This window comes from Bombina bombina, chromosome 3 (genome assembly GCF_027579735.1).
Source record: "Bombina bombina isolate aBomBom1 chromosome 3, aBomBom1.pri, whole genome shotgun sequence".
NCBI classification, from domain to species: domain Eukaryota; kingdom Metazoa; phylum Chordata; class Amphibia; order Anura; family Bombinatoridae; genus Bombina; species Bombina bombina.
In genome coordinates, this window is record NC_069501.1 from 975424950 (window position 1) to 975452501 (window position 27552).

General features: G+C 39.4%; 1 protein-coding gene across 1 annotated transcript in view; it reads right to left on the reverse strand.

The window, feature by feature from the left end:
• The window catches only part of PRKAG1 (protein kinase AMP-activated non-catalytic subunit gamma 1), a 132541-nt gene that overhangs the window by 31717 nt on the left and 73272 nt on the right, over positions 1-27552 (reverse strand). The window contains exons 8-11 of the mRNA XM_053708072.1: positions 22829-22955; positions 22577-22742; positions 10253-10290; positions 10031-10177 (exon numbers count right to left, since the gene is read on the reverse strand). Coding sequence (XP_053564047.1) covers positions 10031-10177; positions 10253-10290; positions 22577-22742; positions 22829-22955 — 478 coding nt within the window. The remainder of the gene's footprint in view (positions 1-10030; positions 10178-10252; positions 10291-22576; positions 22743-22828; positions 22956-27552) is intronic.

Genomic DNA, 27552 nt, shown 5'->3' on the forward strand with positions numbered 1-27552 from the left:
AAAAAGCAACCTTCTGAGGAACCAAACAACAAAATGACTTTCCAACAGTCTACAGGAGAGAAATACTACCAAATGAAAATATGGTACTTGAACCAAGATGTCATTGAGGACATAAACTGACCTCACAGAAAAGTCTACATAGTTTCCCTTTTCGAGAGTAGGATCTTGAGAAACGTGTTCAAAGTTTCTAGACCAGAATAGATCTGAAAGTTCCTTCCAACTTATGGAACAATGAATAGGTTGGGGTTCCCATCAACCTGAGCTTAGAGTTCCTTAGGCCTGTTCCAATTCAACTAATGGGCACTTTCCCTGCCAGCATTTCCCAGAGCAAATAAATTGGCCTGGTATCTAGCTTTGCAGGCTTGCAAGCAGAGGGTATAGTGTGCAAATCCAGTAAACAGCAATGAAACATTAAAAGGAAAATCAAATCAAAATTAAACTTTCATGATTCAGATACAGCATGCAATTTTAGACAACTTTCCAATTTACCTCCATTAACAAAATGTCTTATTATATTTACACTTTGAGTCTTTTGAGTATACTGTACGTATATACATGTGTGATAGTAGTACAAAATGTCTGACATTTCTCAGGAAAAAAAATCTACTACTCATTTGAAGTTTATACTAAGTGTTATTGCATTGTCTTTTTATCATGCATTTGTTGATTATGCAAATCTACTGTATTTACTGGTCCTTTAAGCAAAAAACATTTTATTATTTCCAGATGGAACAAGAAGAACTGATCTTAAAATATACTCTTGGACTGCTAGTCCTGAGGAAGAAAAGCTCCTTAAGCTCAGACACTGCAGAAATAATGGAAAACCAAATAAGAACCAAATAAAACCCACTGTGTAAAAAAACATAATTTATGTAAGAACTTACCTGATAAATTCATTTCTTTCATATTAGCAAGAGTCCATGAGCTAGTGACGTATGGGACACACACTCCCACCAGGAGGGGCAAAGTTTCCCAAACCCCAAAATGCCCACAAACACACCCCTCACCACACCCACAACTCAGTTTAACGAATAGCCAAGAAGTGGGGTGATAAGAAAAAAGTGCGAAAGCATATAAAATAAGGAATTGGAATAATTGTGCTTTATACAAAAAAATCATAACCACCACAAAAAAGGGCGGGCCTCATGGACTCTTGCTAATATGAAAGAAATGAATTTATCAGGTAAGTTCTTACATAAATTATGTTTTCTTTCATGTAATTAGCAAGAGTCCATGAGCTAGTGACGTATGGGATAATGACTACCCAAGATGTGGATCTTTCCACACAAGAGTCACTAGAGAGGGAGGGATAAAATAAAGACAGCCAATTCCTGCTGAAAATAATCCACACCCAAAATAAAGTTTAATGAAAAACATAAGCAGAAGATTCAAACTGAAAACCGCTGCCTGAAGTACTTTTCTACCAAAAACTGCTTCAGAAGAAGAAAATACAACAAAATGGTAGAATTTGGTAAAAGTATGCAAAGAGGACCAAGTTGCCGCTTTGCAAATCTGATCAACCGAAGCTTCATTCCTAAACGCCCAGGAAGTAGAAACTGACCTAGTAGAATGAGCTGTAATCCTATGAGGCGGAGTCTTACCCGACTCAACATAGGCAAGATGAATTAAAGATTTCAACCAAGATGCCAAAGAAATGGCAGAAGTTTTATGGCCTTTCTAAAACCGGAAAAGATAACAAATAAACTAGAAGTCTTTCGGAAAGACTTAGTAGCTTCAACATAATATTTCAAAGCTCTAATAACATCCAAAGAATGCAACGATTTCTCCTTAGAATTCTTAGCATTAGGACATAATGAAGGAACCACAATGTCTCTACTAATGTTGTTGGAATTCACAACTTAGGTAAAAATTCAAAAGAAGTTCGCAACACCGCCTTATCCTGATGAAAAATCAGAAAAGGAGACTCACAAGAAAGAGCAGATAATTCAGAAACTCTTCTGGCAGAAGAGATGGCCAAAAGGAACAAAACTTTCCAAGAAAGTAATTTAATATCCAATGAATGCATAGGTTCAAATGGAGGAGCTTGAAGAGCCCCCAGAACCAAATTCAAACTCCAAGGAGGAGAAATTGACTTAATGACAGGCTTTATACGAACCAAAGCTTGTACAAAACAATGAATATCAGGAAGAATAGCAATCTTTCTGTGAAAAAGAACAGAAAGAGCAGAGATTTGACCTTTCAAGGAACTTGCGGACAAACCCTTATCTAAACCATCCTGAAGAAACTGTAATATTCTCGGTATTCTAAAAGAATGCCAAGAAAAATGATGAGAAAGACACCAAGAAATATAAGTCTTCCAGACTCTATAATATATCTCTCTGGATACAGATTTACGAGCCTGTAACATAGTATTAATCACAGAGTCAGAGAAACCTCTTTGACCAAGAATCAAGCGTTCAATCTCCATACCTTTAAATTTAAGGATTTCAGATCCTGATGGAAAAAAGGACCTTGAGACAAAAGGTCTGGTCTTAACGGAAGAGTCCACGGTTGGCAAGAGGCCATCCGGACAAGATCCGCATACCAAAACCTGTGAGGCCATGCCGGAGCTACCAGCAGAACAAACGAGCATTCCTTCAGAATCTTGGAGATTACTCTTGGAAGAAGAACTAGAGGCGGAAAGATATAGGCAGGATGATACTTCCAAGGAAGTGATAATGCATCCACTGCCTCCGCCTGAGGATCCCGGGATCTGGACAGATACCTGGGAAGTTTCTTGTTTAGATGAGAAGCCATCAGATCTATTTCTGGAAGTTCCCACATTTGAACAATCTGAAGAAATACCTCTGGGTGAAGAGACCATTCGCCCGGATGAAACGTGTGGCGACTGAGATAATCCGCTTCCTAATTGTCTATACCTGGGATATGAACCGCAGAAACTAGACAGGAGCTGGATTCTGCCCATACCAGAATTCGAGATACTTCTTTCATAGCCAGAGGACTGTGAGTCCCTCCTTGATGATTGATGTATGCCACAGTTGTGACATTGTCTGTCTGAAAACAAATGAACGATTCTCTCTTTAGAAGAGGCCAAGACTGAAGAGCTCTGAAAATTGCACGGAGTTCCAAAATATTGATCGGAAATCTCACCTCCTGAGATTCCCAAACCCCTTGTGCCGTCAGATACCCCCACACAGCTCCCCAACCTGTAAGACTTGCATCTGTTGAGATTATAGTCCAGGTCGGAAGAACAAAGAAGCCCCCTGAACTAAACGATGGTGATCTGTCCACCATGTCAGAGAGTGTCGTAAAATCGGTTTAAAGATATTAATTGAGATATCTTTGAGTAATCCCTGCACCATTGGTTCAGCATACAGAGCTGAAGAGGTCGCATGTGAAAACGAGCAAAGGAGATCGCATCTGATGCGGCAGTCCTAAGACCCAACATTTCCATGCATAAGGCTACCAAAGGGAATGATTGTGACTGAAGGTTTTGACAAGCTGATATCAATGTTAAACTTCTCTTGTCTGACAAGGACAGAGTCATAGACACTGAATTTATCTAGAAACCTAAAAAGGTTACCCTTGTCTGAGGAATCAATGAACTGATTGGTAAATTGATCCTCCAACCATGAACTTGAAGAAACAACACAAGTCGATTCGTATGAGATTCTTCGAAAATGAGAAGACTGAGCAAGTACCAAGATATCGTCCAAATAAGGAAATACCAAAACCCTATTCTCTGATTACAGAAAGAAGGGCACCAAGAACCTTTGAAAAAAATTCTTGGAACTGAGGCTAGGCCAAACGGTAGAGCCACAAAACTGGTAATGCTTGTCTAAAAAGAGAATCTCAGACACTAAAAGTGATCTGGATGAATCGAAATATGCAGATACACATCCTGTAAATCTATTGTAGACATATAATGCCCTTGCTAAACAAAAGGCAGGATAGTCCTACAGTAACCATCTTGAATGTTGGTATCCTAACATAACGATTCAATAATGATAGATCCGGAACTGGTCTGAAGGAATTGACCTTCTTTGGTACAATGAAGAGATAAAATAAAACCCCAGCCCCTGTTCCAGAACTGGAACTGGCATAAATACTCCAGCCAACTCTAGATCTGAAACACATTTCAGAAATGCTGAGCCTTTGCTGTGTGAACTGGGACACGGGAAAGAAAAGAATCTCTTAGCAGGAGGCCTTAACTTGAAGCCAATTCTGTACCTTTCTGAAACAATGTTTCTGAAACCAGAGATTAAGAACGGAATTGATCCAAATTTCTTTGAAGAAAACGTAATCTGCCCCATACCAGCTGAGCTGGAATAAGGGCCGCACCTTCATAGGTACTTAGGAGCTGGCTATAGGTTTCTATAAGGCTTGGATATATTCCAAACTGGAAATAGTTTCCAAACTGATACCGCTCCTGAGGATGAAGGATCAGGCTTTTGTTCCTTGTTGTGAGGAAAGGAATGAAAATGATTATTTACCCTGGAAAGAAAGGGAAAGCAAAGTTGACTTAGAAGACATGTCAGCATTCCAAGTTTAATCCATAAAGCTTTTCTAGCTAAAATAGCTAGAGACATATACCTGACATCAACTCTGATAATATCAAAAATGGCATCACAGATAAAATTATTAGCATGTTGAAGAAGAATAATAATGTTATGAGAATCATGATCTGTTACTTGTTGCGCTAAAGTTTCCAACCAAAAAGTTGAAGCTGCAGCAACATCCGCCAAAGATATAGCAGGTCTAAGAAGATTACCTGAACATAAATAAGCTATTCTTAGAAAGGATTCAATTTTCCTATCTAAAGGATCCTTAAAGGAAGTACCATCTGCCGTAGGAATAGTAGTACGTTTAGCAAGGGTAGAGATAGCCCCATCAACTTTAGGGATTTTGTCCCAAAACTCTAATCTGTCAGACGGCACAGGATATAATTGCTTAAAACGTTTAGAAGGAGTAAATGAATTACCCAAATTATTCCATTCCCTGGAAATTACTTCAGAAATAGCACCAGGAACAGGAAAAACTTCTGGAATAACTACAGACCTTGTCTAAACTTTTAGATTTAGTATCAAGAGGACCAGAATCTTCAATTTCTAATGCAATTAGGACTTCTTTAAGTAAAGAACGAATAAATTCCATTTTAAATAAATATGAAGATTTATCAGCATCAACCTCTGAAACAGAATCCTCTGAACCAGAAGAATCATTAGAATCAGAATGATGATGTTCATTAAAAAATTCATCTGGATAAAGAGAAGTTTTAAAAGACTTTTTATGTTTACTAGAAAAAGGAATAACAGACATAGCCTTCTTAATAGATTCAGAAACAAAATCTCTTATGTTATCAGGAACACTCTGAACATTAGATGTTGATGGAACTGCAACAGGTAATGGTATTTTACTAAAGGAAATATTTTCTGCATTAACAAGTTTGTCATGACATTTAATACAAACAACAGCTGGAGGAACAGCTACCAAAAGTTTACAGCAGATACACTTAGCTTTGGTAGTTCCAGCACCAGGCCGCGGTTTTCCTGAAGTTTCGCGGTTTTCCTTGAAAAAACGTAACCTGCCCCCTACCAGCTGAGCTGGAATGAGGGCCGCACCTTCATGTGGACTTAGAAGCAGGCTTTGCCTTTCTAGCTGGCTTGGATTTATTCCAGACTGGAGATGGTTTCCAAACTGATACCGCTCCTGAGGATGAAGGATCAGGTTTTTGTTCCTTGTTGTGACGAAAGGAACGAAAATGATTATTTACCCTGGAAAGAAAGGGAAAGCAAAGTTGACTTAGAAGACATATCAGCATTCCAAGTTTAATCCATAAAGCTTTTCTAGCTAAAATAGCTAGAGACATATACCTGACATCAACTCTAATGATATCAAAAGATGGTATCACCAATAAAATTATTAGCATGTTATAGAATAATAATAATGCTATAAAATTATGATCTGTTACTTGTTGCGCTAAAGCTTCTAACCAAAAAGTTGAAGCTGCAGCAACATCCGCTAAAAATATAGCAGGTCTAAGAAGATTACCTGAACATAAGTAAGCTTTTCTTAGAAAGGATTCAATTTTCCTATCTAAAGGATCCTTAAATGAAGTACTATCTGCCGTAGGAATAGTAGTACATTAGCAGGAGTAGAGACAGCCCCATAACCTTAGGGATTTTTGTCCCAAAAAAACTCTTAATCTGTCAGATGGCACAGGATATAATTTGCTTAAACGTCTAGAAGGAGTAAATAAATTACCCAAATTATTCCATTCCCTGGAAATTACTTCAGAAATAGCATCAGGGAGATAAAACACTTCTGGAATAACTACAGGAGATTTAAAAACCTTATTTAAACGTTTACATTTAGTATCAAGAGGACCAGAATCCTCTATTTCTAATGCAAATAACACTTCTTTAAGTAAAGAACGAATAAATTCCATCTTGAACAAATACAAAGATTTATCAGCATCAACCTCTGAGACAGAAACCTCTGAACCAGAAGAACCATTATCAGTATCAGAATGATGATGTTCATTTAAAAATTCATCTGAAAAAAGAGAAGTTTTAAAAGACTTTTATGTATACTAGAAGGAGAAATAACAGACATAGCCTTCTTAATGGATTTAAAAAATAAAATCTCTTATGTTATTAGGAACACTCTGAAAATTAGATGTTGACGGAACAGCAACAGGTAATGTAACAGTACTAAAGGAAATTTTATCTGCATTAATAAGTTTGACATGACATGCAATACAAATAACAGCTGGAGAAACAGATACCAAAAGTTTATAGCAGATACACTTAGCTTGGTAGCTCCAGCACTGTGCAGTGATTTTCCTGAAGTATCTTCTGACTCAGTTGCAACGTGGAACATCTTGCAATATGTAATAGAAAAAACAACATATAAAGCAAAATTGATCAAATTCCTTAAATGACAGTTTCAGGAATGGGAAAAAAATGCCAGTGAACAAGCTTCTAGCAACCAGAAGCAATAAATAATGAGACTTAAATAATGTGGAGACAAAAATGACGCCCATATTTTTTAGCGCCAAAAAAGACGCCCACATTATTTGGCGCCTAAATGCTTTTGGCGCCAAAAATGACGCCACATCCGGAACGCCGACATTTTTGACGCAAAAAAAACGTCAAAAAATGACGCAACTTCCGGCGACACGTATGACGCCGGAAACAGAAAAAAAATTTTGCGCCAAAAAAGTCCGCGCCAAGAATGACGCAATAAAATGAAGCATTTTCTGCCCCCGCGAGCCTAACAGCCCACAGGGAAAAAGTCAAATTTTTTAAGGTAAGAAAAAATGATTGAAACAAATGCATTTATCCCAAATATGAAACTGACTGTCTGAAAAATAAGGAATGTTGAACATTCTGAGTCAAGGCAAATAAATGTTTGAATACATATATTTAGAACTTTATAAATAAAGTGCCCAACCATAGCTTAGAGTGTCACAGAAAATAAGATTTACTTACCCCAGGACACTCATCTACATGTTTGTAGAAAGCCAAACCAGTACTGAAACGAGAATCAGCAGAGGTAATGGTATATATAAGAGTATATCGTCGATCTGAAAAGGGAGGTAAGAGATGAATCTCTACGACCGATAACAGAGAACCTATGAAATAGACCCCGTAGAAGGAGATCACTGCATTCAAATAGGCAATACTCTCCTCACATCCCTCTGACATTCACTGCACGCTGAGAGGAAAACCGGGCTCCAACTTGCTGCGGAGCGCATATCAACGTAGAATCTAGCACAAACTTACTTCACCACCTCCATCGGAGGCAAAGTTTGTAAAACTGAGTTGTGGGTGTGGTGAGGGGTGTGTTTGTGGGCATTTTGGGGTTTGGGAAACTTTGCCCCTCCTGGTGGGAGTGTGTGTCCCATACGTCACTAGCTCATGGACTCTTGCTAATTACATGAAAGAAAGAGAGATAAACGTCTGGCATTAGAAATCATGACCCGAAAGGCATTCTGCTACTGAAGGAAACCATTATGAAGCCAAGACCAGTACTGGAATTTAACAGCAGAGGAACTGGAATAGGAATTCATCGACGAACCAAAAGGCAGAGGCAAAGGACAAGTCCCTGCGACCCCCATGGCAAGGCTTGTAACTAAATCCCCACTGGAGAGATATTTGTCATTACCAATACCCAAATACAACCCTCCGACAAGCAACTTGTACTCTGAATGGAAACGGGCCTCAGCTCAATCTGAGAACCCCCCCTCTCAAATGCACATCTTCATTATTTTCCTCTTCCTAGTGGTAAACAATAGAAATTCCCAGGAGTAATGGATAGTGGACTCTGACCACCTGTATGTAAGAAAATTAAATTTTTATTAAATATATATTTCTATTTATATCTAATTATGTTAATGTAAAATATATATCTATACCTACATATCTATAGGAATAGATATACAGGTATATACAGATATATATAGAAATATGTATTTACAATACAAATAACATTCCTGTATGTGAAGAACATTGGAATGTTAAATATTTACAGTACACAGTAAAACACGTCCTTACTTAAACATTATGATGAAATTATTATTTAGACACACACAAATACGAGTGCTAACCGCTCAAAAAGTTAACCACAGGATTTTGTGTTCGCTGTATCACATTGACTTCAATGGAAAAAATAAAATAAAAAAAAATTAACCCCCTAAGTTACAAAAAAAAAAAAAAAAAAACAACAAAAAAACTACCAGTAAAGAAAAAAAAAATACCAAAAATAAATACTAAAAAAAAAAGCTATTATCATTTAAACTAGGGTACTGCCTGACAATTTTTTTTTAGAACCTTTTTTAGGGTACTTTAGATAGGGCTTATTTTAGTAGTGGTTTTTTATTTTCTTTTTGGTCATTTTTTTTTGTACTGGTAGTTTTTTTGTACTGGTAGTGTTTGTATTTATTATTTGTAACTTAGAAGTTCTTAGGTTAGCGATTAGATTTTTAATAAAGTAGAGGGTTATTGGGGTAGTGGCGGTTTAGGGGTTAATAGTTTAGGGGTTATTGTGGTGGGGTTATTGCGGTTTATTAGGTGTAAGTAGTGTAGGGGTTATTGTGGTTTAGTGGTTAATAGGTTAGGGGTTTATTGTGGTGGGGGTTGTGGCAGATTAGGTTTAATAGTATAGCAGGGTAATTTGCAATAGGGGATGTTGCGGATTAGGGGTTAAGAGTGTTGGAAATGGATAGTGTAGTTTGTAATACTTCATTTTAATGTTTTTTTCTGTTTAGCAAAACTTTTTTCAAGAGCAAACGCTTTACTAAAAAGTTTGAGCGTAAAATGAGAGTGCATTTGAGCGATCACATTTACTTTCAACTTGTAATATGAGAGAAAGTTAGTGCTCCACCTGAAATCTAGCCCATTATAGTCTTTTGCAGTCAAATACATAGCCATATACCTTTGAACCATTATAAATATTTTTTATGAATATTTATTTATATTTTATCAGATAGTGTTAATATGAGTAACAGTATATTCTAATGTATTTATGCTGTGTTTGGTGCAACTTTGTTTATCCTTAACCCTTTATATGAGATCTACAGTCACGCTAACCCGACGTGCGTTAAATGCAATTGCACTCAAGTGAACGTATTTACTTTCAACTTGTAATACACGCACAAATGATGCTAATACGTAATCTAGCCCATGGCTGTGCATTATTCCCTAAAATCAACATTAAAATTCCATGCTTTAGATAAAGAAAGCAATTTAAATAAAACTTTCCAATATCAAAGCGTGCACATTATTTTTATATGCAAGCATTCTGAGGCTCCAGCTCCTACTGAGCATGTGCAAAAGGGCACAGTGTATATATATATATATATATATATATATGCATTTTCTGATTGACTGATGGCTGTCACAATACAGCAGGAGTAAAAATTGGATTAACTTTGAAATTTGCCAGAAATTATTTTCCTGCCCATTTCAAATTCAAAGTAAGAGCTTTTGCATTGTATTTTTATTGTGTATTTGACAATTATTAAATTCTACTGTATTTGGTGGTTTTTCAAGAGAAATCAAATTACCTCAGCTTCCACCAACCGATTAATAATGGTCTCAAGTGTTTCATGAGCGTAGCACTTCAGTACACCTTCAAAATGGTGAGAACGATGGCCTAGAGCTTTGGTCACTGTGATATCCAAATTGTTGTAGGTCTTTTCAGCTGCCAGGTTCTAAGAAAAGTAAACAGCAATTAGTTAATTTACTGCCAAATTCTGCAACAAAAGTGAGGTAAAACTAATACTCACAATGACATCAAACTTGGAATAAATATCAACTACGCGTCCTGCAAAATAAAAGAAAAAACTATTTATGCTTAGCTGATAAATAAATGTCATGGTGGCGAGAGTCCACAATCTATTACTCCTGGGAATTACTCTTCTCTACCACTAGGAGAAGGCAAATATTCCCAAACCCCAGAGCTCTATAAAACCTCACAGATACCTCAGGCTAGCGTATAGCACAGCAAACTGAGGCAGGAAAATGCAATAAGAGGAACAGGGAAAAAAACACATACTCAAGAAAAGAAAAAAAAACTAAAAACATAGGGTGGAGTCTTATGGACTCTCACCACCATGAAAGAAATTAATTTATCAGGTAAGTATAAATTATGTTTTATTTCATAAAGATTGTGAGAGTCCATGATCCAATATTCCTGGGTACTAATACCTAAGTTGTGGAGTCCACGAGTAATGAGACACCAATGTTAGAATTTAAAAACATAATTTTTCACTGAAAAAACTAAATCCACAACCCCATAAGAACCCAAAAAGAGCATTTTTTTAAAAAAAAATATGCACTTAAAATGTAAACAATCAAGCAAGAATAAATCAAACTGAGGCAAGTTCCTGAAGGACCCTTGTACCAAAGGCTGCCTCAGAAAAAAAGAAAAACATAAAAATGGTAAAATGTAATAAACCTATGCAAAGAAGACCAAGTAGCTACCATGCAAATTTGGTTAACTGAAGACTCATTCTTAAAAGCCCAAGAAGTGGCAACTGATCTAGTAGAATCCATTTTGGTGGAGGCTGACCTGCCTTCAAGTAAGCCTCATGAATCAAAAGTTTCAACCAAGAGACAAAAACAGCATTAACTTCCTGTCCTTTCCTAGAACCAGTAAAGTTAAAAGGACAGTCTACACCTAAATTATTATTGTTTAAAAAACATTTAAACCTCTAAATTTCTGCCTGTTTCTAAGCCACTACAGACAGCCTCTTATCACATGCTTTTTTATTAGCTTTTCACAACAAAAGACTGCTAATCCATGCGGGCTATAAAGATAACATAGTGCTCTCTCCCATGGAGTTGTGCATTACACTGCACTAATTTGCTAAAATTAAAGTAAATAGATAATAAATAGCCATGTAATCAGGGGGCTGTCACAAGAAAGAGCAGACAATTTAGAAACTCTTCTAGCAGAAGAGAAAGCCAAAAGGAACAAAACCTTCCAAGAAAATAGCTTAATATCCACTTTATGCATAGACTGGGAGGAGACATTGGCTTGATCACAGGATTCATTTGTGCCAAAGCCTGAACAAAACCATGAATGTCAGGAAGATTAGCAATCTTCCTATGAAACAAAACTGCATAGATCTGCCCTTTCAAAGAGCTGGCAGATAGACCCTAATCCAAACCATTCTGTAAGAACGGCAAAATTCTAAACAAATGCCAGGAAAAGCCATCATCTATAAACCAAGCAATAAAAGCCTTCCAGACCTTATGATATATCCTTCTAGACACAGGTTTACGAGCCTGGAATCCTGGATTAAAGTTTAAATCACAAAATCTAAAAAAGACTTATGCTTAAGAACTAACCGTACAATCTCCATGCCATCAAGCTTAGAGATCCGGATAAAAAACAGACCTTGAGACAGAAGGTCTGGACACAGAGGAAGAGACTAAGAAGGGCAAATGGACATGTGAAACAGATTTGCATACCAAATCCTTAAAGGCCAAGCTGGAGCAATCAGGATTATTGATTTATTTAGACTTATCTTGGAAATAACTCTGGCAAGAAGTACCAGATGAGGAAACGGATAAGCAAGCTGAAATGAACAATGAGCTACTAGAGCATCCCCAAACTCTGCCTGAGGATCCCTGGACTTTGCAAAGTACCTGGGAAGTTTGTTGTTCAAACGAGAAGCCATCAATCTACCTCTGGGAGAGCCCAAAGATCCACAATCTGATTGAGCACATCCTGGTAAAGAGACCATTCCCCTGGATGCAGAGACTGACCACTGAGAAAATCTGCCTCCCAGTTATTCACTCCAGGAATATGAACTGCAGAGACTAGATAGAAATTGACTTCTGCCCATGAAAGAATTCGAGACACTTCCTTCATGGCTAGGGAACTGTGAATTCCCCCCTGATGATTGACATAAGCCACTTTTGTGACATTGTCTGATTGAAAGCGGAGATGAGACTCCCTTTTCCACAGAGGGCAAGTCTGAAGAGCCCTGAAAATAGCACAGAGTTCTAGAATATTTATTGGCAACATCACCTCCCCAGGGACACAAACCCTTGTGCTCTCAGAGACCCCCCCAAAAGCTCCCCAATATGAAAGACTTGCATCTGTAGTGATCACTGTCCAGGTAGGACGAGCAAAAGAAGCCCCCTGAACAATGAACTGTTATAAGAGAGACGTGTGCGTACCAGAGGGCATATGTGCGTTAACCTGAAAGACGAAGCTGAAGCTCCAGAGTGCGCCAAAAAAACAACACCCAAGGGCTCCTGAGCAATATCCCAATGCATGCAGACCTTAAGACTGATGCACGGTAATAAACTCCAACTAAGCGTGCCAACAAATATGAAAGATCTAACAAAGGGGAATAATATATAGATTATGTCCCAAGGCTGTATATATAAACTAATGTATATCTACAGGGAGTGCAGAATTATTAGGCAAGTTGTATTTTTGAGGATTAATTTTATTATTGAACAACAACCATGTTCTCAATGAACCCAAAAAACTCAATATCAAAGCTGAATATTTTTGGAAGTAGTTTTTAGTTTGTTTTTAGTTTTAGCTATTTTAGGGGGATATCTGTGTGTGCAGGTGACTATTACTGTGCATAATTATTAGGCAACTTAACAAAAAACAAATATATACCCATTTCAATTATTTATTTTTACCAGTGAAACCAATATAACATCTCAACATTCACAAATATACATTTCTGACATTCAAAAACAAAACAAAAACAAATCAGTGACCAATATAGCCACCTTTCTTTGCAAGGACACTCAAAAGCCTGCCATCCATGGATTCTGTCAGTGTTTTGATCTGTTCACCATCAACATTGCGTGCAGCAGCAACCACAGCCTCCCAGACACTGTTTAGAGAGGTGTACTGTTTTCCCTCCTGGTAAATCTCACATTTGATGATGGACCACAGGTTCTCAATGGGGTTCAGATCAGGTGAACAAGGAGGCCATGTCATTAGATTTTCTTCTTTTATACCCTTTCTTGCCAGCCACGCTGTGGAGTACTTGGACGCGTGTGATGGAGCATTGTCCTGCATGAAAATCATGTTTTTCTTGAAGGATGCAGACTTCTTCCTGTACCACTGCTTGAAGAAGGTGTCTTCCAGAAACAGGCAGTAGGACTGGGAGTTGAGCTTGACTCCATCCTCAACCCGAAAAGGCCCCACAAGCTCATCTTTGATGATACCAGCCCAAACCAGTACTCCACCTCCACCTTGCTGGCGTCTGAGTCGGACTGGAGCTCTCTGCCCTTTACCAATCCAGCCACGGGCCCATCCATCTGGCCCATCAAGACTCACTCTCATTTCACCAGTCCATAAAACCTTAGAAAAATGTCTTGGCCCAGTCTTGACGTTTCAGCTTGTGTGTCTTGTTCCGTGGTGGTCGTCTTTTAGCCTTTCTTACCTTGGCCATGTCTCTGAGTATTGCACACCTTGTGCTTTTGGGCACTCCAGTGATGTTGCAGCTCTGAAATATGGCCAAACTGGTGGCAAGTGGCATCTTGGAAGCTGCACGCTTGACTTTTCTCAGTTCATGGGCAGTTATTTTGCGCCTTGGTTTTTCCACACGCTTCTTGCGACCCTGTTGACTATTTTGAATGAAATGCTTGATTGTTCGATGATCATGCTTCAGAAGCTTTGCAATTTTAAGAGTGCTGCATCCCTCTGCACGATATCTCACTATTTTTTACTTTTCTGAGCCTGTCAAGTCCTTCTTTTGACCCATTTTGCCAAAGGAAAGGAAGTTGCCTAATAATTATGCACACCTGATATAGGGTGTTGATGTCATTAGACCACACCCCTTCTCATTACAGAGATGCACATCACCTAATATGCTTAATTGGTAGTAGGCTTTCGAGCCTATACAGCTTGGAGTAAGACAACATGCGTAAAGAGGATGATGTGGTCAAAATACTCATTTGCCTAATAATTCTGCACTCCCTGTATAGTTGAGCATATGAAATATATATAGAGGACAGCGCCAAAGAAATCAAGAATACAAGCTCACTTCAAAAAGGAACGATAGCTTAACAAAATTGTTCTAGTTAATATAGAGTAGATGTGTAGGAGAAGGAGCGCCACCAACAGAAGCTTAAGTATACTTCAACAAAAGATACAACACTCTGTGCGTTACATTAAACCGCGGGGGTAATGTAGGATTAAAGCAGTGTCCTAGTGTAAAAAGGCATAAATAGTAATAATGCTAATAAAGGATGGCTAAAAGTAAATTAATGGAGCAATTAAGCAAAAGATAACATGGTGTGATAATGTAGCCATCGTTACTTAAAATATATTACTGAAATGATGTGGCTAAACCTTATAGCAGGTGAATATAGCAATGCGTTTGTGGTAACTAAGTTACAGTTCTAGCCGCAGCTGAGGAGTATACAATGACAATGCAGTAAAGAATAAAAAAATAATATAACCCCTATGTCTGCTATTTCTGAACAAAGGGGATCCCAGAGAAGCATTTACAACCATTTGTGCCATAATTGCACAAGCTGTTTGTAAATAATTTCAGTGAGAAGCCTAAAATTGTGAAAAATGTTGCGTTTTTTTTTAATTTGATCACATTTGGTGGTGAAATTGTGGCATGAAAAATACCTAAATAGGCCTAGATCAATACTTGGGGTTGTCTACTACACTACACTAAATCTAAAATTAACCCTAGAAGCTCCCTACATGCTCCCTAATTAACCCCTTCACTGCTGGGCATAATACACGTGTGGTGCGCAGTGGCATTTAGTAGCCTTCTAATTACCAAAAAGCAAAGCCAAAGCCATATAAGTCTGCTATTTTTAAACAAAGGGGATCCCAGAGAAAGATTTACAACCATTTATGCTATAATTGCACAAGTTGTTTGTAAATAATTTCAGTGAGAAACCTAAAGTTTGTGAAAAAATTTGTGAAAAAGTGAACAATGTTTTTTATTTGATCGTATTTGGCGGTTAAATGGTGGTATGAAATATACCAAAATGGGCCTAGATCAATACTTTGGGATGTCTTCTAAAAAAAAATTATATACATGTCAATGGATATTCAGGGATTCCTGACAGATATCAGTGGCCCAATGTAACTAGCGCTAATTTGGATAAAAAGTGGTTTGTAAATAGCAAAGTGCTACTTGTATTTATTGCCCTATAACTTGCAAAAAAAGCAAAGAACATGTAAACATTGGGTATTTCTAAACTCAGGACAAAATTTAGAAACTATTTAGCATGGGTGTTTTTTGGTGGTTGAAGATGTGTAACAGATTTTGGGGGGTCAAAGTTAGAAAAAACAGAATTTATGCTTACCTGATAAATTACTTTCTCCAACGGTGTGTCCGGTCCACGGCTTCATCCTTACTTGTGGGATATTCTCTTCCCCAACAGGAAATGGCAAAGAGTCCCAGCAAAGCTGGTCACATGATCCCTCCTAGGCTCCGCCCACCCCAGTCATTCGACCGACGGACAGGAGGAAATATATATATAGGAGAAACCATATGATACCGTGGTGACTGTAGTTAGAGAAAATAATTCATCAGACCTGATTAAAAAACCAGGGAGGGCCGTGGACCGGACACACCGTTGGAGAAAGTAATTTATCAGGTAAGCATAAATTCTGTTTTCTCCAACATTGGTGTGTCCGGTCCACGGCTTCATCCTTACTTGTGGGAACCAATACCAAAGCTTTAGGACACGGATGAAGGGAGGGAGAAAATCAGGTCACCTAAATGGAAGGCACCACGGCTTGCAAAACCTTTCTCCCAAAAATAGCCTCCGAAGAAGCAAAAGTATCAAAATTGTAAAATTTGGCAAAAGTGTGCAGTGAAGACCAAGTCGCTGCCTTACATATCTGGTCAACAGTAGCCTCGTTCTTGAAGGCCCATGTGGAAGCCACAGCCCTAGTGGAGTGAGCTGTGATTCTTTCAGGAGGCTGCCGTCCGGCAGTCTCATAAGCCCATCGGATAATGCTTTTAAGCCAAAAGGAAAGAGAGGTAGAAGTTGATTTTTGACCTCTCCTTTTACCAGAATAAACAACAAACAAGGAAGATGTTTGTCTGAAATCTTTAGTAGCCTCTAAATAGAATTTTAGAGCACGGACTACGTCCAAATTGTGTAACAAACGTTCCTTCTTTGAAACTGGATTCGGACACAAAGAAGGTACAACTATCTCCTGGTTAATATTTTTGTTGGAAACAACTTTCGGAAGAAAACCAGGCTTAGTACGCAAAACCACCTTATCTGCATGGAACACCAGATAGGGCGGAGAACACTGCAGAGCAGATAACTCTGAAACTCTTCTAGCAGAAGAAATTGCAACCAAAAACAAAACTTTCCAAGATAATAACTTAATATCTACGGAATGTAAGGGTTCAAACGGAACCCCTTGAAGAACTGAAAGAACTAGATTTAGACTCCAGGGAGGAGTCAAAGGTCTATAAACAGGCTTGATCCTAACCAAAGCCTGAACAAATGCTTGAACATCTGGCACAGCTGCCAGTCTTTTGTGAAGTAAAACAGATAAAGCAGAGATCTGTCCCTTCAGAGAACTTGCAGATAATCCTTTCTCCAAACCTTCTTGTAGAAAGGATAGAATCTTAGGAATTTTTATCTTGTTCCATGGGAATCCTTTAGATTCACACCAACAGATATATTTTTTCCATATTTTATGGTAAATTTTTCTAGTTACAGGCTTTCTAGCCTGAATCAGAGTATCTATTACAGAATCTGAAAACCCACGCTTTGATAAAATCAAGCGTTCAATCTCCAAGCCGTCAGTTGGAGGGAAACCAGATTCGGATGTTCGAATGGACCCTGAACAAGAAGGTCCTGTCTCAAAGGTAGCTTCCATGGTGGAGCCGATGACATATTGACCAGGTCTGCATACCAAGTCCTGCGTGGCCACGCAGGAGCTATCAAGATCACCGAGGCCCTCTCCTGATTGATCCTGGCTACCAGCCTGGGGATGAGAGGAAACGGTGGGAATACATAAGCTAGGTTGAAGGTCCAAGGTGCTACTAGTGCATCTACTAGGGTCGCCTTGGGATCCCTGGATCTGGACCCGTAGCAAGGAACCTTGAAGTTCTGACGAGACGCCATCAGATCAATGTCTGGAATGCCCCATAATTGAGTTATTTGGGCAAAGATTTCCGGATGGAGTTCCCACTCCCCCGGATGGAATGTCTGACGACTCAGAAAATCCGCTTCCCAATTTTCCACTCCTGGGATGTGGATCGCAGACAAGTGGCAGGAGTGATCCTCCGCCCATTGAATTATCTTGGTCACTTCTTTCATCGCCAGGGAAGTCCTTGTTCCCCCCTGATGATTGATATATGCAACGGTCGTCATGTTGTCTGACTGAAACCTTATGAATTTGGCCTTTGCTAGTTGAGGCCAAGCTCTGAGAGCATTGAATATCGCTCTCAGTTCCAGAATGTTTATCGGGATAAGAGACTCTTCCCGAGACCATAGACCCTGAGCTTTCAGGGATTCCCAGCCCGCGCCCCAGCCCACTAGGCTGGCGTCGGTCGTGACAATGACCCACTCTGGTCTGCGGAAGCTCATTCCCTGTGACAGATTGTCCAGGGTCAGCCACCAACGGAGTGAATCTCTGGTCTTTTGATCTACTTGAATCGTCGGAGACAAGTCTGTATAATCCCCATTCCACTGTCTGAGCATGCACAGTTGTAATGGTCTTAGATGAATTTGTGCAAAAGGAACTATGTCCATTGTTGCAACCATCAATCCTATTACTTCCATGCACTGCGCTATGGAAGGACGAGGAACAGAATGAAGTACTTGACAAGAGCTTAGAAGTTTTGATTTTCTGACCTCTGTCAGAAAAATCCTCATTTCTAAGGAATCTATTATTGTTCCCAAGAAGGGAACTCTTGTTGACGGGGACAGAGAACTTTTTTCTTTGTTCACCTTCCATCCGTGAGATCTGAGAAAGGCTAGGACGATGTCCGTATGAGCCTTTGCTTTTGACAGGGACGACGCTTGAATCAGGATGTCGTCCAAGTAAGGTACTACTGCAATGCCCCTTGGTCTTAGAACCGCTAGAAGGGACCCTAGTACCTTTGTGAAAATCCTTGGAGCAGTGGCTAATCCAAATGGAAGTGCCACAAACTGGTAATGCTTGTCCAGAAAAGCGAACCTTAGGAACTGATGATGTTCCTTGTGGATAGGAATATGTAGGTACGCATCCTTTAAATCCACGGTAGTCATAAATTGATTTTCCTGGATAGTAGGTAGGATCGTTCGAATAGTTTCCATTTTGAACGATGGTACCCTGAGAAATTTGTTTAGGATCTTTAGATCCAAAATTGGTCTGAATGTTCCCTCTTTTTTGGGAACTATGAACAGATTGGAATAAAATCCTATTCCTTGTTCTCTTATTGGAACTGGATGTATCACTCCCATCTTTAACAGGTCTTCTACACAATGTAAGAATGCCTGTCTCTTTATTTGGTTTGAAGATAATTGAGACCTGTGGAACCTTCCCCTTGGGGGTAGTTCCTTGAATTCCAGGAGATAACCTTGAGAAACTATTTCTAGCGCCCAAGGATCCTGAAAATCTCTTGCCCAAGCCTGAGCAAAGAGAGAAAGTCTGCCCCCCACTAGATCCGGTCCCGGATCGGGGGCTATCCCTTCATGCTGTTTTGGTAGCAGTGGTAGGCTTCTTGGCCTGCTTACCCTTGTTCCAGCCTTGCATTGGTTTCCAGGCTGGTTTGGGTTGTGAAGTATTACCCTCTTGCTTAGAGGATACAGAATTAGAGACTTGTCCGTTTCTGCGAAAGGGACGAAAATTAGGCTTATTATTAGCCTTAAAAGACCTATCCTGTGGGAGGGCGTGGCCCTTTCCCCCAGTGATGTCTGAAATAATCTCTTTCAAATCAGGTCCAAATAATGTTTTACCTTTGAAAGGAATGTTAAGCAATTTTTTCTTGGAAGACACATCCGCTGACCAAGACTTTAGCCAAAGCACTCTGCGCGCCACGACAGCAAACCCTGAATTTTTCGCCGCTAATCTAGCTAATTGCAAAGCGGCATCTAAAACAAAAGAGTTAGCCAATTTAAGTGCTTGAACTCTGTCCATAACCTCCTCATACGAAGATTCTTTACTGAGCGATTTTTCTAGTTCCTCGAACCAGAAACACGCTGCCGTAGTGACAGGAACAATGCATGAAATTGGTTGTAGAAGGTAACCTTGCTGTACAAAAATCTTTTTAAGCAAACCCTCTAATTTCTTATCCATAGGATCTTTGAAAGCACAACTATCTTCGATAGGAATAGTAGTGCGTTTGTTTAGAGTAGAAACCGCCCCCTCGACCTTGGGGACTGTCTGCCATAAGTCCTTTCTGGGGTCGACTATAGGAAATAATTTCTTAAATATAGGGGGGGGGAACAAAAGGTATGCCGGGCCTTTCCCACTCTTTATTTACTATGTCTGCCACCCGCTTGGGTATAGGAAAAGCGTCGGGGGGCACCGGAACCTCTAGGAACTTGTCCATCTTACATAATTTCTCTGGAATGACCAAATTGTCACAATCATCCAGAGTAGATAACACCTCCTTAAGCAGTGCGCGGAGATGTTCTAATTTAAATTTAAATGTCACAACATCAGGTTCAGCTTGATGAGAAATTTTTCCTGAATCTGAAATTTCTCCATCAGACAAAACCTCCCTCATGGCCCCTTGAGATTGGTGTGAGGGTATGTCAGAACAGTTATCATCAGCGTCCTCTTGCTCTTCAGTGTTTAAAACAGAGCAATCGCGCTTTCTCTGATAAGTAGGCATTTTGGATAAAAGATTTGCTATGGAGTTATCCATTACAGCCGTTAATTGTTGCATGGTAATAAGTATTGGCGCACTAGATGTACTAGGGGCCTCCTGTGTGGGCATAACTGGTGTAGACACAGTAGGGGATGATGTAGTATCATGTTTACTCCCCTCATTTGAGGAATCATCTTGGGCAATATCATTATCTGTTGCAATACTGTCCTTACTTTGTTTGGACACTATGGCACAATTATCACATAAATTTAAATGGGGAGACACATTGGCTTTCATACATATAGAACATAGCTTATCTGATGGTACAGACATGTTAAACAGGCTTAAACTTGTCAACAAAGCACAAAAAACGTTTTAAAATAAAACCGTTACTGTCACTTTAAATTTCAAACTGAAAACACTTTATTACTGAATATGTGAAAAGGTATGAAGGAATTGTTCAAAATTCACCAAAATTTCACCACAGTGTCTTAAAAGTATTGCACACCAAATTTCAGAGCTTTAACCCTTAAATTAACGGAACCGGAGCCGTTTTTACATTTAACCCCTATACAGTCCCAGAATGAGGCTCTGTCTATAACTAGAAAGGCCCCCATCTGAAAAAGGTGTCCAACACAGTGCCTGCCGTTTTTCTAAACGTTCCCCAAGATTATAATACCAATAATTAGTTAGAATCTGCATAATATGCCTAGTAAAGCAATTGTTTTAGCCCAGAAAAATGTCTACCAGTTTTTAAGCCCTTTTTAAAGCCCTTTATTCTTTTATGTTTAACTAAGAAAATGGCTTACTGGTCCCCATGAGAGGAAATGACAGCCTTCCAGCATTACATGGTCTTGTTAGAAATATGGCTAGTCATACCTTAAGCAGAAAAGACTGCTAACTGTTTCCCCCAACTGAAGTTACTTCATCTCAACAGTCCTGTGTGGAAACAGCAATTGATTTCAGTTACTGTCTGCTAAAATCATCTTCCTCTTACAAACAGAAATCTTCATCCTTTTCTGTTTCAGAGTAAATAGTACATACCAGCACTATTTTAAAATAACAAACACTTGATAGAAGAATAAAACTACATTTAAACACCAAAAAACTCTTAACCATCTCCGTGGAGATGTTGCCTGTGCAACGGCAAAGAGAATGACTGGGGTGGGCGGAGCCTAGGAGGGATCATGTGACCAGCTTTGCTGGGACTCTTTGCCATTTCCTGTTGGGGAAGAGAATATCCCACAAGTAAGGATGAAGCCACACACCAATGTTGGAGAAAGTGTGTTTTCCATTTTTTCCTCATATTTTATAAAAAAATGTTATAGTAAATTATAAGATATGATGAAAATAATGGTATCTTTTGAAAGTCCATTTAATGGCGAGAAAAACTGTATATAATATCTGTGGGTACAGTAAATGAGTAAGAGGAAAATTACAGCTAAACACAAACACTGCAAAAATGTAAAAATAGCCTTGGTCCCAAACGGACAGAAAATGGAAAAGTGATGTGGTCATTAAGGGGTTAATCCTACATTACCCCCGTGGTTTAACGCAACACACAGATAGAGTGTTGTATGTTTTGTTGAAGTATACTTAAGCCTCTGTTGGTGGCGCTCCTCCTACACATTCTCCTACACATCTACTCTGTTTATCTATAGTTGCCCACATAATGCTATACAGTGTCATATAAATAAAAATATGATACTTACCAACAGACACTAATCTACAAGTAAACCCATAAAAAGCCAAACAAGTACTGAAACATATCAACAGAGGTTATGGAATAGGAAGGAGTATATTGTAGATCCATAGAAGAAGGCAAAAGACAAAATTTGTCACAGACCTTCCATAAATTGTATTACAGACTGAAATCCTTTCTCACTGAAGAATCATATGCACATTTTCATTCTTCACCTTACTCCAGCAGAGGCAAAGACAAGACTGCGGTACCTGTTAAATTGGGAGGAGTTTTATAGAGCTTTTGGGGTTTGGGAATCTTTGCCTCCTCGTAGTGGTAGGGAAATGTAATTCCCAGGAGTAATGGATTGTGGATTCTCACCACCTGTATGAAAAAAAAATAAAAAAGGAGTGGGGAAAGAAATTATGAAACCATGTAAACAAAAACAAACAAAACAAACAAAAAAAACACAAAAAAAAAGATTCTTGGCAAAGATTACTAAGGTAAGATAATAAAGAAGATTGTCTCTGTTTTTATGCTTCGCGTAATACTTGCATATAATACCAAAGACATAAATGTGTGGACTAAAATGACACAAACATTTTTCCTAAACTGATCGGAAGAAATAAAATAATTGAGCAATCACAAACCTGACTCATCTACAACAGGCAAAGCAGATACACGCCTCTGCACAAATATTCCCAGGGCAACATATACAGGAGTGTTGGCATGAACCATAGCGATGTTATCATATGTACCAATGCTCAGTTCCTTTAAGGTCTGAGTAACAAAAGCTGGTTTCTCCATCTCAGACATCTGTAGATAGACCAAATAAAAGTGAGATGACAGTCTATATATGTTAAATAGAATTTGTAAAACTGATGAAAGATAGCAAGACTCACAAACAATTTGAGGAACTTGAGAATGCGCTTATGCGTCAAGATGTACAAGGTGTTGCCTGAATCTGGAGAGACGACTGGCAAACGGTGAATACGATTTTTAATTAGTGACGATACAGCATCATACAGACTGAGGGCAAGAGAAAAAGAAAAAAGTTATGTTTTTGCAATTAAATTATAAATAGGTTGGTGGGTTAGAGTATTTCAGCAATGTTCCTAGCTAGTTGTGCATTTCATATTTTGATGAAAAGCCTTTTCATAAGAAAAAAGAATTGTAAATAAAAAAATACATTTACATGTTAAATTTTTAAATTACATTTTTGAGGTCCAAAACAATCAACTATCAAGCATTATTTCTTCTTTCATACAGGTGGTGAGTCCATAATCCATTACTCCTGGGAATTATGCTTCCTGGCCACTAGGAGGAGGCAAAGATTTCCTAACCACAAGAGTTCATTAAAAACCCGCCCACCTTACTGGTAACCAGTCTTGTCTTTGCCTCCGCTGGAGGAAGGTGAAAAATGAAGGTGCATCTTATGTTCTTCTGTGAGAGAGGTTCTCAGAGCTGTTAGACAGATGAATGTATTGGGAGTATGGGGTGTTGCGCAATAACTACCCTAGAGGAATTAGTCACAAGCTTTACATTTTAGGTTCAGCACCTGGGTTGCTCTTGCTGATTGGTGGCTAAATGTACCCACCAAACAGCAAGCGCTATCCAGGGTGCTGAACCAAAAATGGTCCGACTCCTAAACTTAGATTACTTCTTTTTCAAATAAAGATAGCAAGAGAACAAAGAAAAATTTATTATAGGAGTAAATTAGAAAGTTACTTAAAATGGCATGCTTTATCTGAATCACGAAATAAACAATATGGGTTTAGTATCCCTTTAAATCACACTGTTTGCACGCGGGTTCCATCTTCATTTTTTGAGAGAGCTACCAGTTTTTTTTGCACTCTGTTCTCCCGTGCGTTATTACTTCTTTTTGATGTCAGGTTAGCACCCTGTGGCATTGCTGTTTAGTGATTCTTCTTGTTTGGAGGAGTTAAATTTTTCCCTTTCTTCAAGAGCTCTTTTTAGGGGAATATAGCCTTATGCATAGTGCTTCTATTTTTGTAGTTTTCACTTATCATGGAGTTTAAGAAGCTAATTCCTCTGAACACTTTCCTTCAAATGTGCTGATGTGTTTCCTGCACGTTAGATGTGCAATCCTTGTTTAAATGTTATTATGCATTCCAATCAGACTAATGCTGCTTTTGCTTTTATAGGTATCTGCCCTTCTACCAGGGGCGGACTGACAAGTCAGACAAATAAAGGGGCCCCATGCATGATACTGATGCTGCAGTTTTTTTTTCCCATTAATTTTTTTTATTAATATATATATATATATATATATATATAAGAAAAAAATGCCTTGAATTATTTTAAAAAAAATTTTGCGGAGGGGGGTGGGGGAGAAGACGTGACTCGTGTGAATGAAGTCAAGGAATTTAGCTCAAACAGGAGCCGGTTAGCCTAGAAGGTAACATGAAAAGTAGGAAAAAAAAGACTGGACTGTGGAACCGGTGTAACAAGTAAGCGGCAGCCTGCCCTGCAATATGTGGACCGGCCGGTGTGTATAAATCCGTAATCCGGTCCACATATTAATGATCATATACAAAGTGCAAAGTAGGAGCGCCGTCTTCATAAGAAGAGTGGCTTAAGTGCGGCGTAGAAATGTATTATATATGCAAGTGTAACTTTATATAGAACATGCATACTGTACCTGGCAATATGTCTGACCATGTGCAGTTACAGGATGCGCAAATTATATCAGTTATATTCAATTATAACGGTTATATTCAATTATAAGCAAGAGCATGTGCTTGAGAAACTTATTAAACAAAAAGTTATACATAAATCAACAGAAGGTGCAAAATAAAAAAATGAAACAATAGAGAAATAAATCATAAAGGCTCCATTGTGTGCCATCGTTCACCTCCAGTGAGCCTGTGCGGTCTTGTCATGAGGCGCAGAACACTATAATTCTTTGTCACATATTAATGATCACCTGCTCTGGTTCTGTCTGGCTGCTCAGCTCCGCCTCCACACGCCGTGCGCACACAATTTTAACTGTGCATTAGAGGTTTAGGCGGCAGCTGCAGACAGTGGCCACACGTGATTTTCAGTGAAGGAGCCGAGCTGCTGAGGAGGACTGAGTCAGGCAGGCCGAGACGACGACTAAGGTAAGTGATAGTGAAGGAGCCGCATGCTGTCATAGGGGGGCCAGATAATGTCAAGAGGAAAGTGGTAATGAACCAATAATCATGTGTACTATTAATGGCAGGAGGAGGTGATATATCAAAGACGGATAATGTGATGGAACATAGTGGAGGTTAAATAGAAGGACAAAGGCAAGGTGATGTAGAGTATTATAAAAACAGGTTGGTGATATATGGGCATTAAAATGATTGGGGTAATGGCGGCCATTATAATGTTATTATGTATGGGTAATACAAGGAGGTGGTCAGAGAGGACAAATGGTAGTATTATACGCTGATGTATGGGCAATACAGAGGGTGACAAAGGGGTCTTATAGAGGGGTAATATAAGGGCAGAGGGTAATGGAGGTACTTATAAAGTTATGGGTAATATAAGGGCAGAGCGTGAAAGAGGGTTAATAGGTTATAGTTGGTTAATATAAGGACAAAGTGTAATTATAATGTAGGGGTATTATAAAGTTATATATATATTATTATCTGTATATAAGGTACTGGGGAGGGGCTGTGTGTGTGAGATAGAGGGAACCTCTCTATAATATTATATATCTGTATATAAGGTACTGGGGAGGGGATGTGTGTGTGAGATAAAGGGAACCTCTCTATAATATTGTATATCTGCATTAACCTTTTCCTCCCTTCTACTTAAAGTCCCAGCTCTTCCTTTCACAAACAGCACTCAGAACATTCATATTTCTCATTCTCTTCTACCTTCCCCCCTCTACAACACACATGAACTTTATTCATATCTCACATCCCTCAGCCAGCCATGCTTTACTGATCCTAAACTTAAACACTCGCATAAGACACATTCTCATCTCCTTTCACTCAACATCTTTCTTCTTCTTGCAGCTGGGGATGTCTCGCCTAACCCAGGTCCACCCTCTGCTTCCCTCAGATCACTACCCCAAATGACACCTCATACACCTTGCACACGTAACCCCCTAAACCTCATTAACTGCACCTCTATTACAACACCCCAATTCTCATGTGCCCTTTGGAATGCACGCTCGGTATGCAATAAGCTTACATCTATTCACAACCTATTTATTTCACATTCAATTAACCTGTTAGCCCTCACTGAAACTTGGCTCTCCTCCTCTAACACAACTGCTGTAGCCTCTCTGTCCTATGGCGGCCTGCACTTCAGTCACACTCCCAGGCCTGGAGACAAACAAGGAGGAGTAGGAATTCTCCTGTCTCCACACAGTACCTTTCACTGCATTCCTTCACCCCCCTCTCTTTCCTTCTCATCTTTTAAAGTTCACACTATCCGCCTCTTCTCCCCTATAGCTCTTCGTATTGCAGTTAACTATCGGCCCCCTGGCCCAGCATCACAATTTCTGGACCACTTTGAAGCCTGGCTTCCACATTTTCTCTCTTCTAATGTCCCTTCTCTCATCTTAGGGGACTTCAACATACCCCTTGATAAGCCTAACACGCCTGCTGCCTCTAAACTTCTATCCCTTACCACCTCTTTAGGCCTGTCCCAGTGGACAACATCTCCAACACACTGTGAAGGCAACTCCATAGACCTGGTCTTCACAAATCTCTGTGCCGTTTCCAACTCCCTTAACATCCCCTTTCCTCTCTCTGACCACCATCTATTAACTTTCTCTCTCACTCTACCTGCTACATCTTTGCAAGCCCCCAAAAAACTGCTACCTCACAGGAATTTAAATGACTTGGATCTCACAGACTTTTCCACTCAACTGAGTCCTCTGCTCTCTGACATTTCATCCCTCTCTTGTCCAAACCTTGTGACTCTACAGTATAAATTCGGCACTAAAATCAACACTTGACAAAACTGCACCCTCCACTCTTCGTCGTACATCAATCACTGGACGGCAACCGTGGCACACTAAACAGACCAAATATCTTCAGCGATGCTCACGGACCGCTGAACGGCAGTGGAGGAAATCACGCATCTTTGCTGATTTCCAACATTATAAATTCACCCTTAAGTCCTACAACTCTGCGCTCAGCCTGGCAAAACAAGTCTATTTCTCCTCCCTTGTGTCATCTCACGCATCCAACCCCAGAAAACTGTTCTCAACATTTAACTCCCTTCTACGTCCGCCTGCCCCCCCCCCCCCCACTACCAACCTCACTGCTCAAATTATTGCTAATCACATCAAAAATAAAATTGACACCATTAGAAAAGAGATCGGCAAACCCAGCGATCCTACCCACCCCTTCTATTAACAAAAATCTATGCTATTTCCCTCCTGTAACAGAGGAAGAAGTCTCTGCACTCCTATCCTCGGCTCATTTCACAACCTGCCCACTTGACCCTATTCCTTCACGACTTATTCCCTCTGCTTCACTAACCCCTACCCTAACTCATCTCTTTAACCAATCTCTCACTGCTGGCACATTTCCTGACACATTCAAGCATGCGTCAATCATACCAATCCTAAAAAAGCCCTCGCTTGACCCCTCCACGCCTTCTAACTATCGACCGGTCTCCT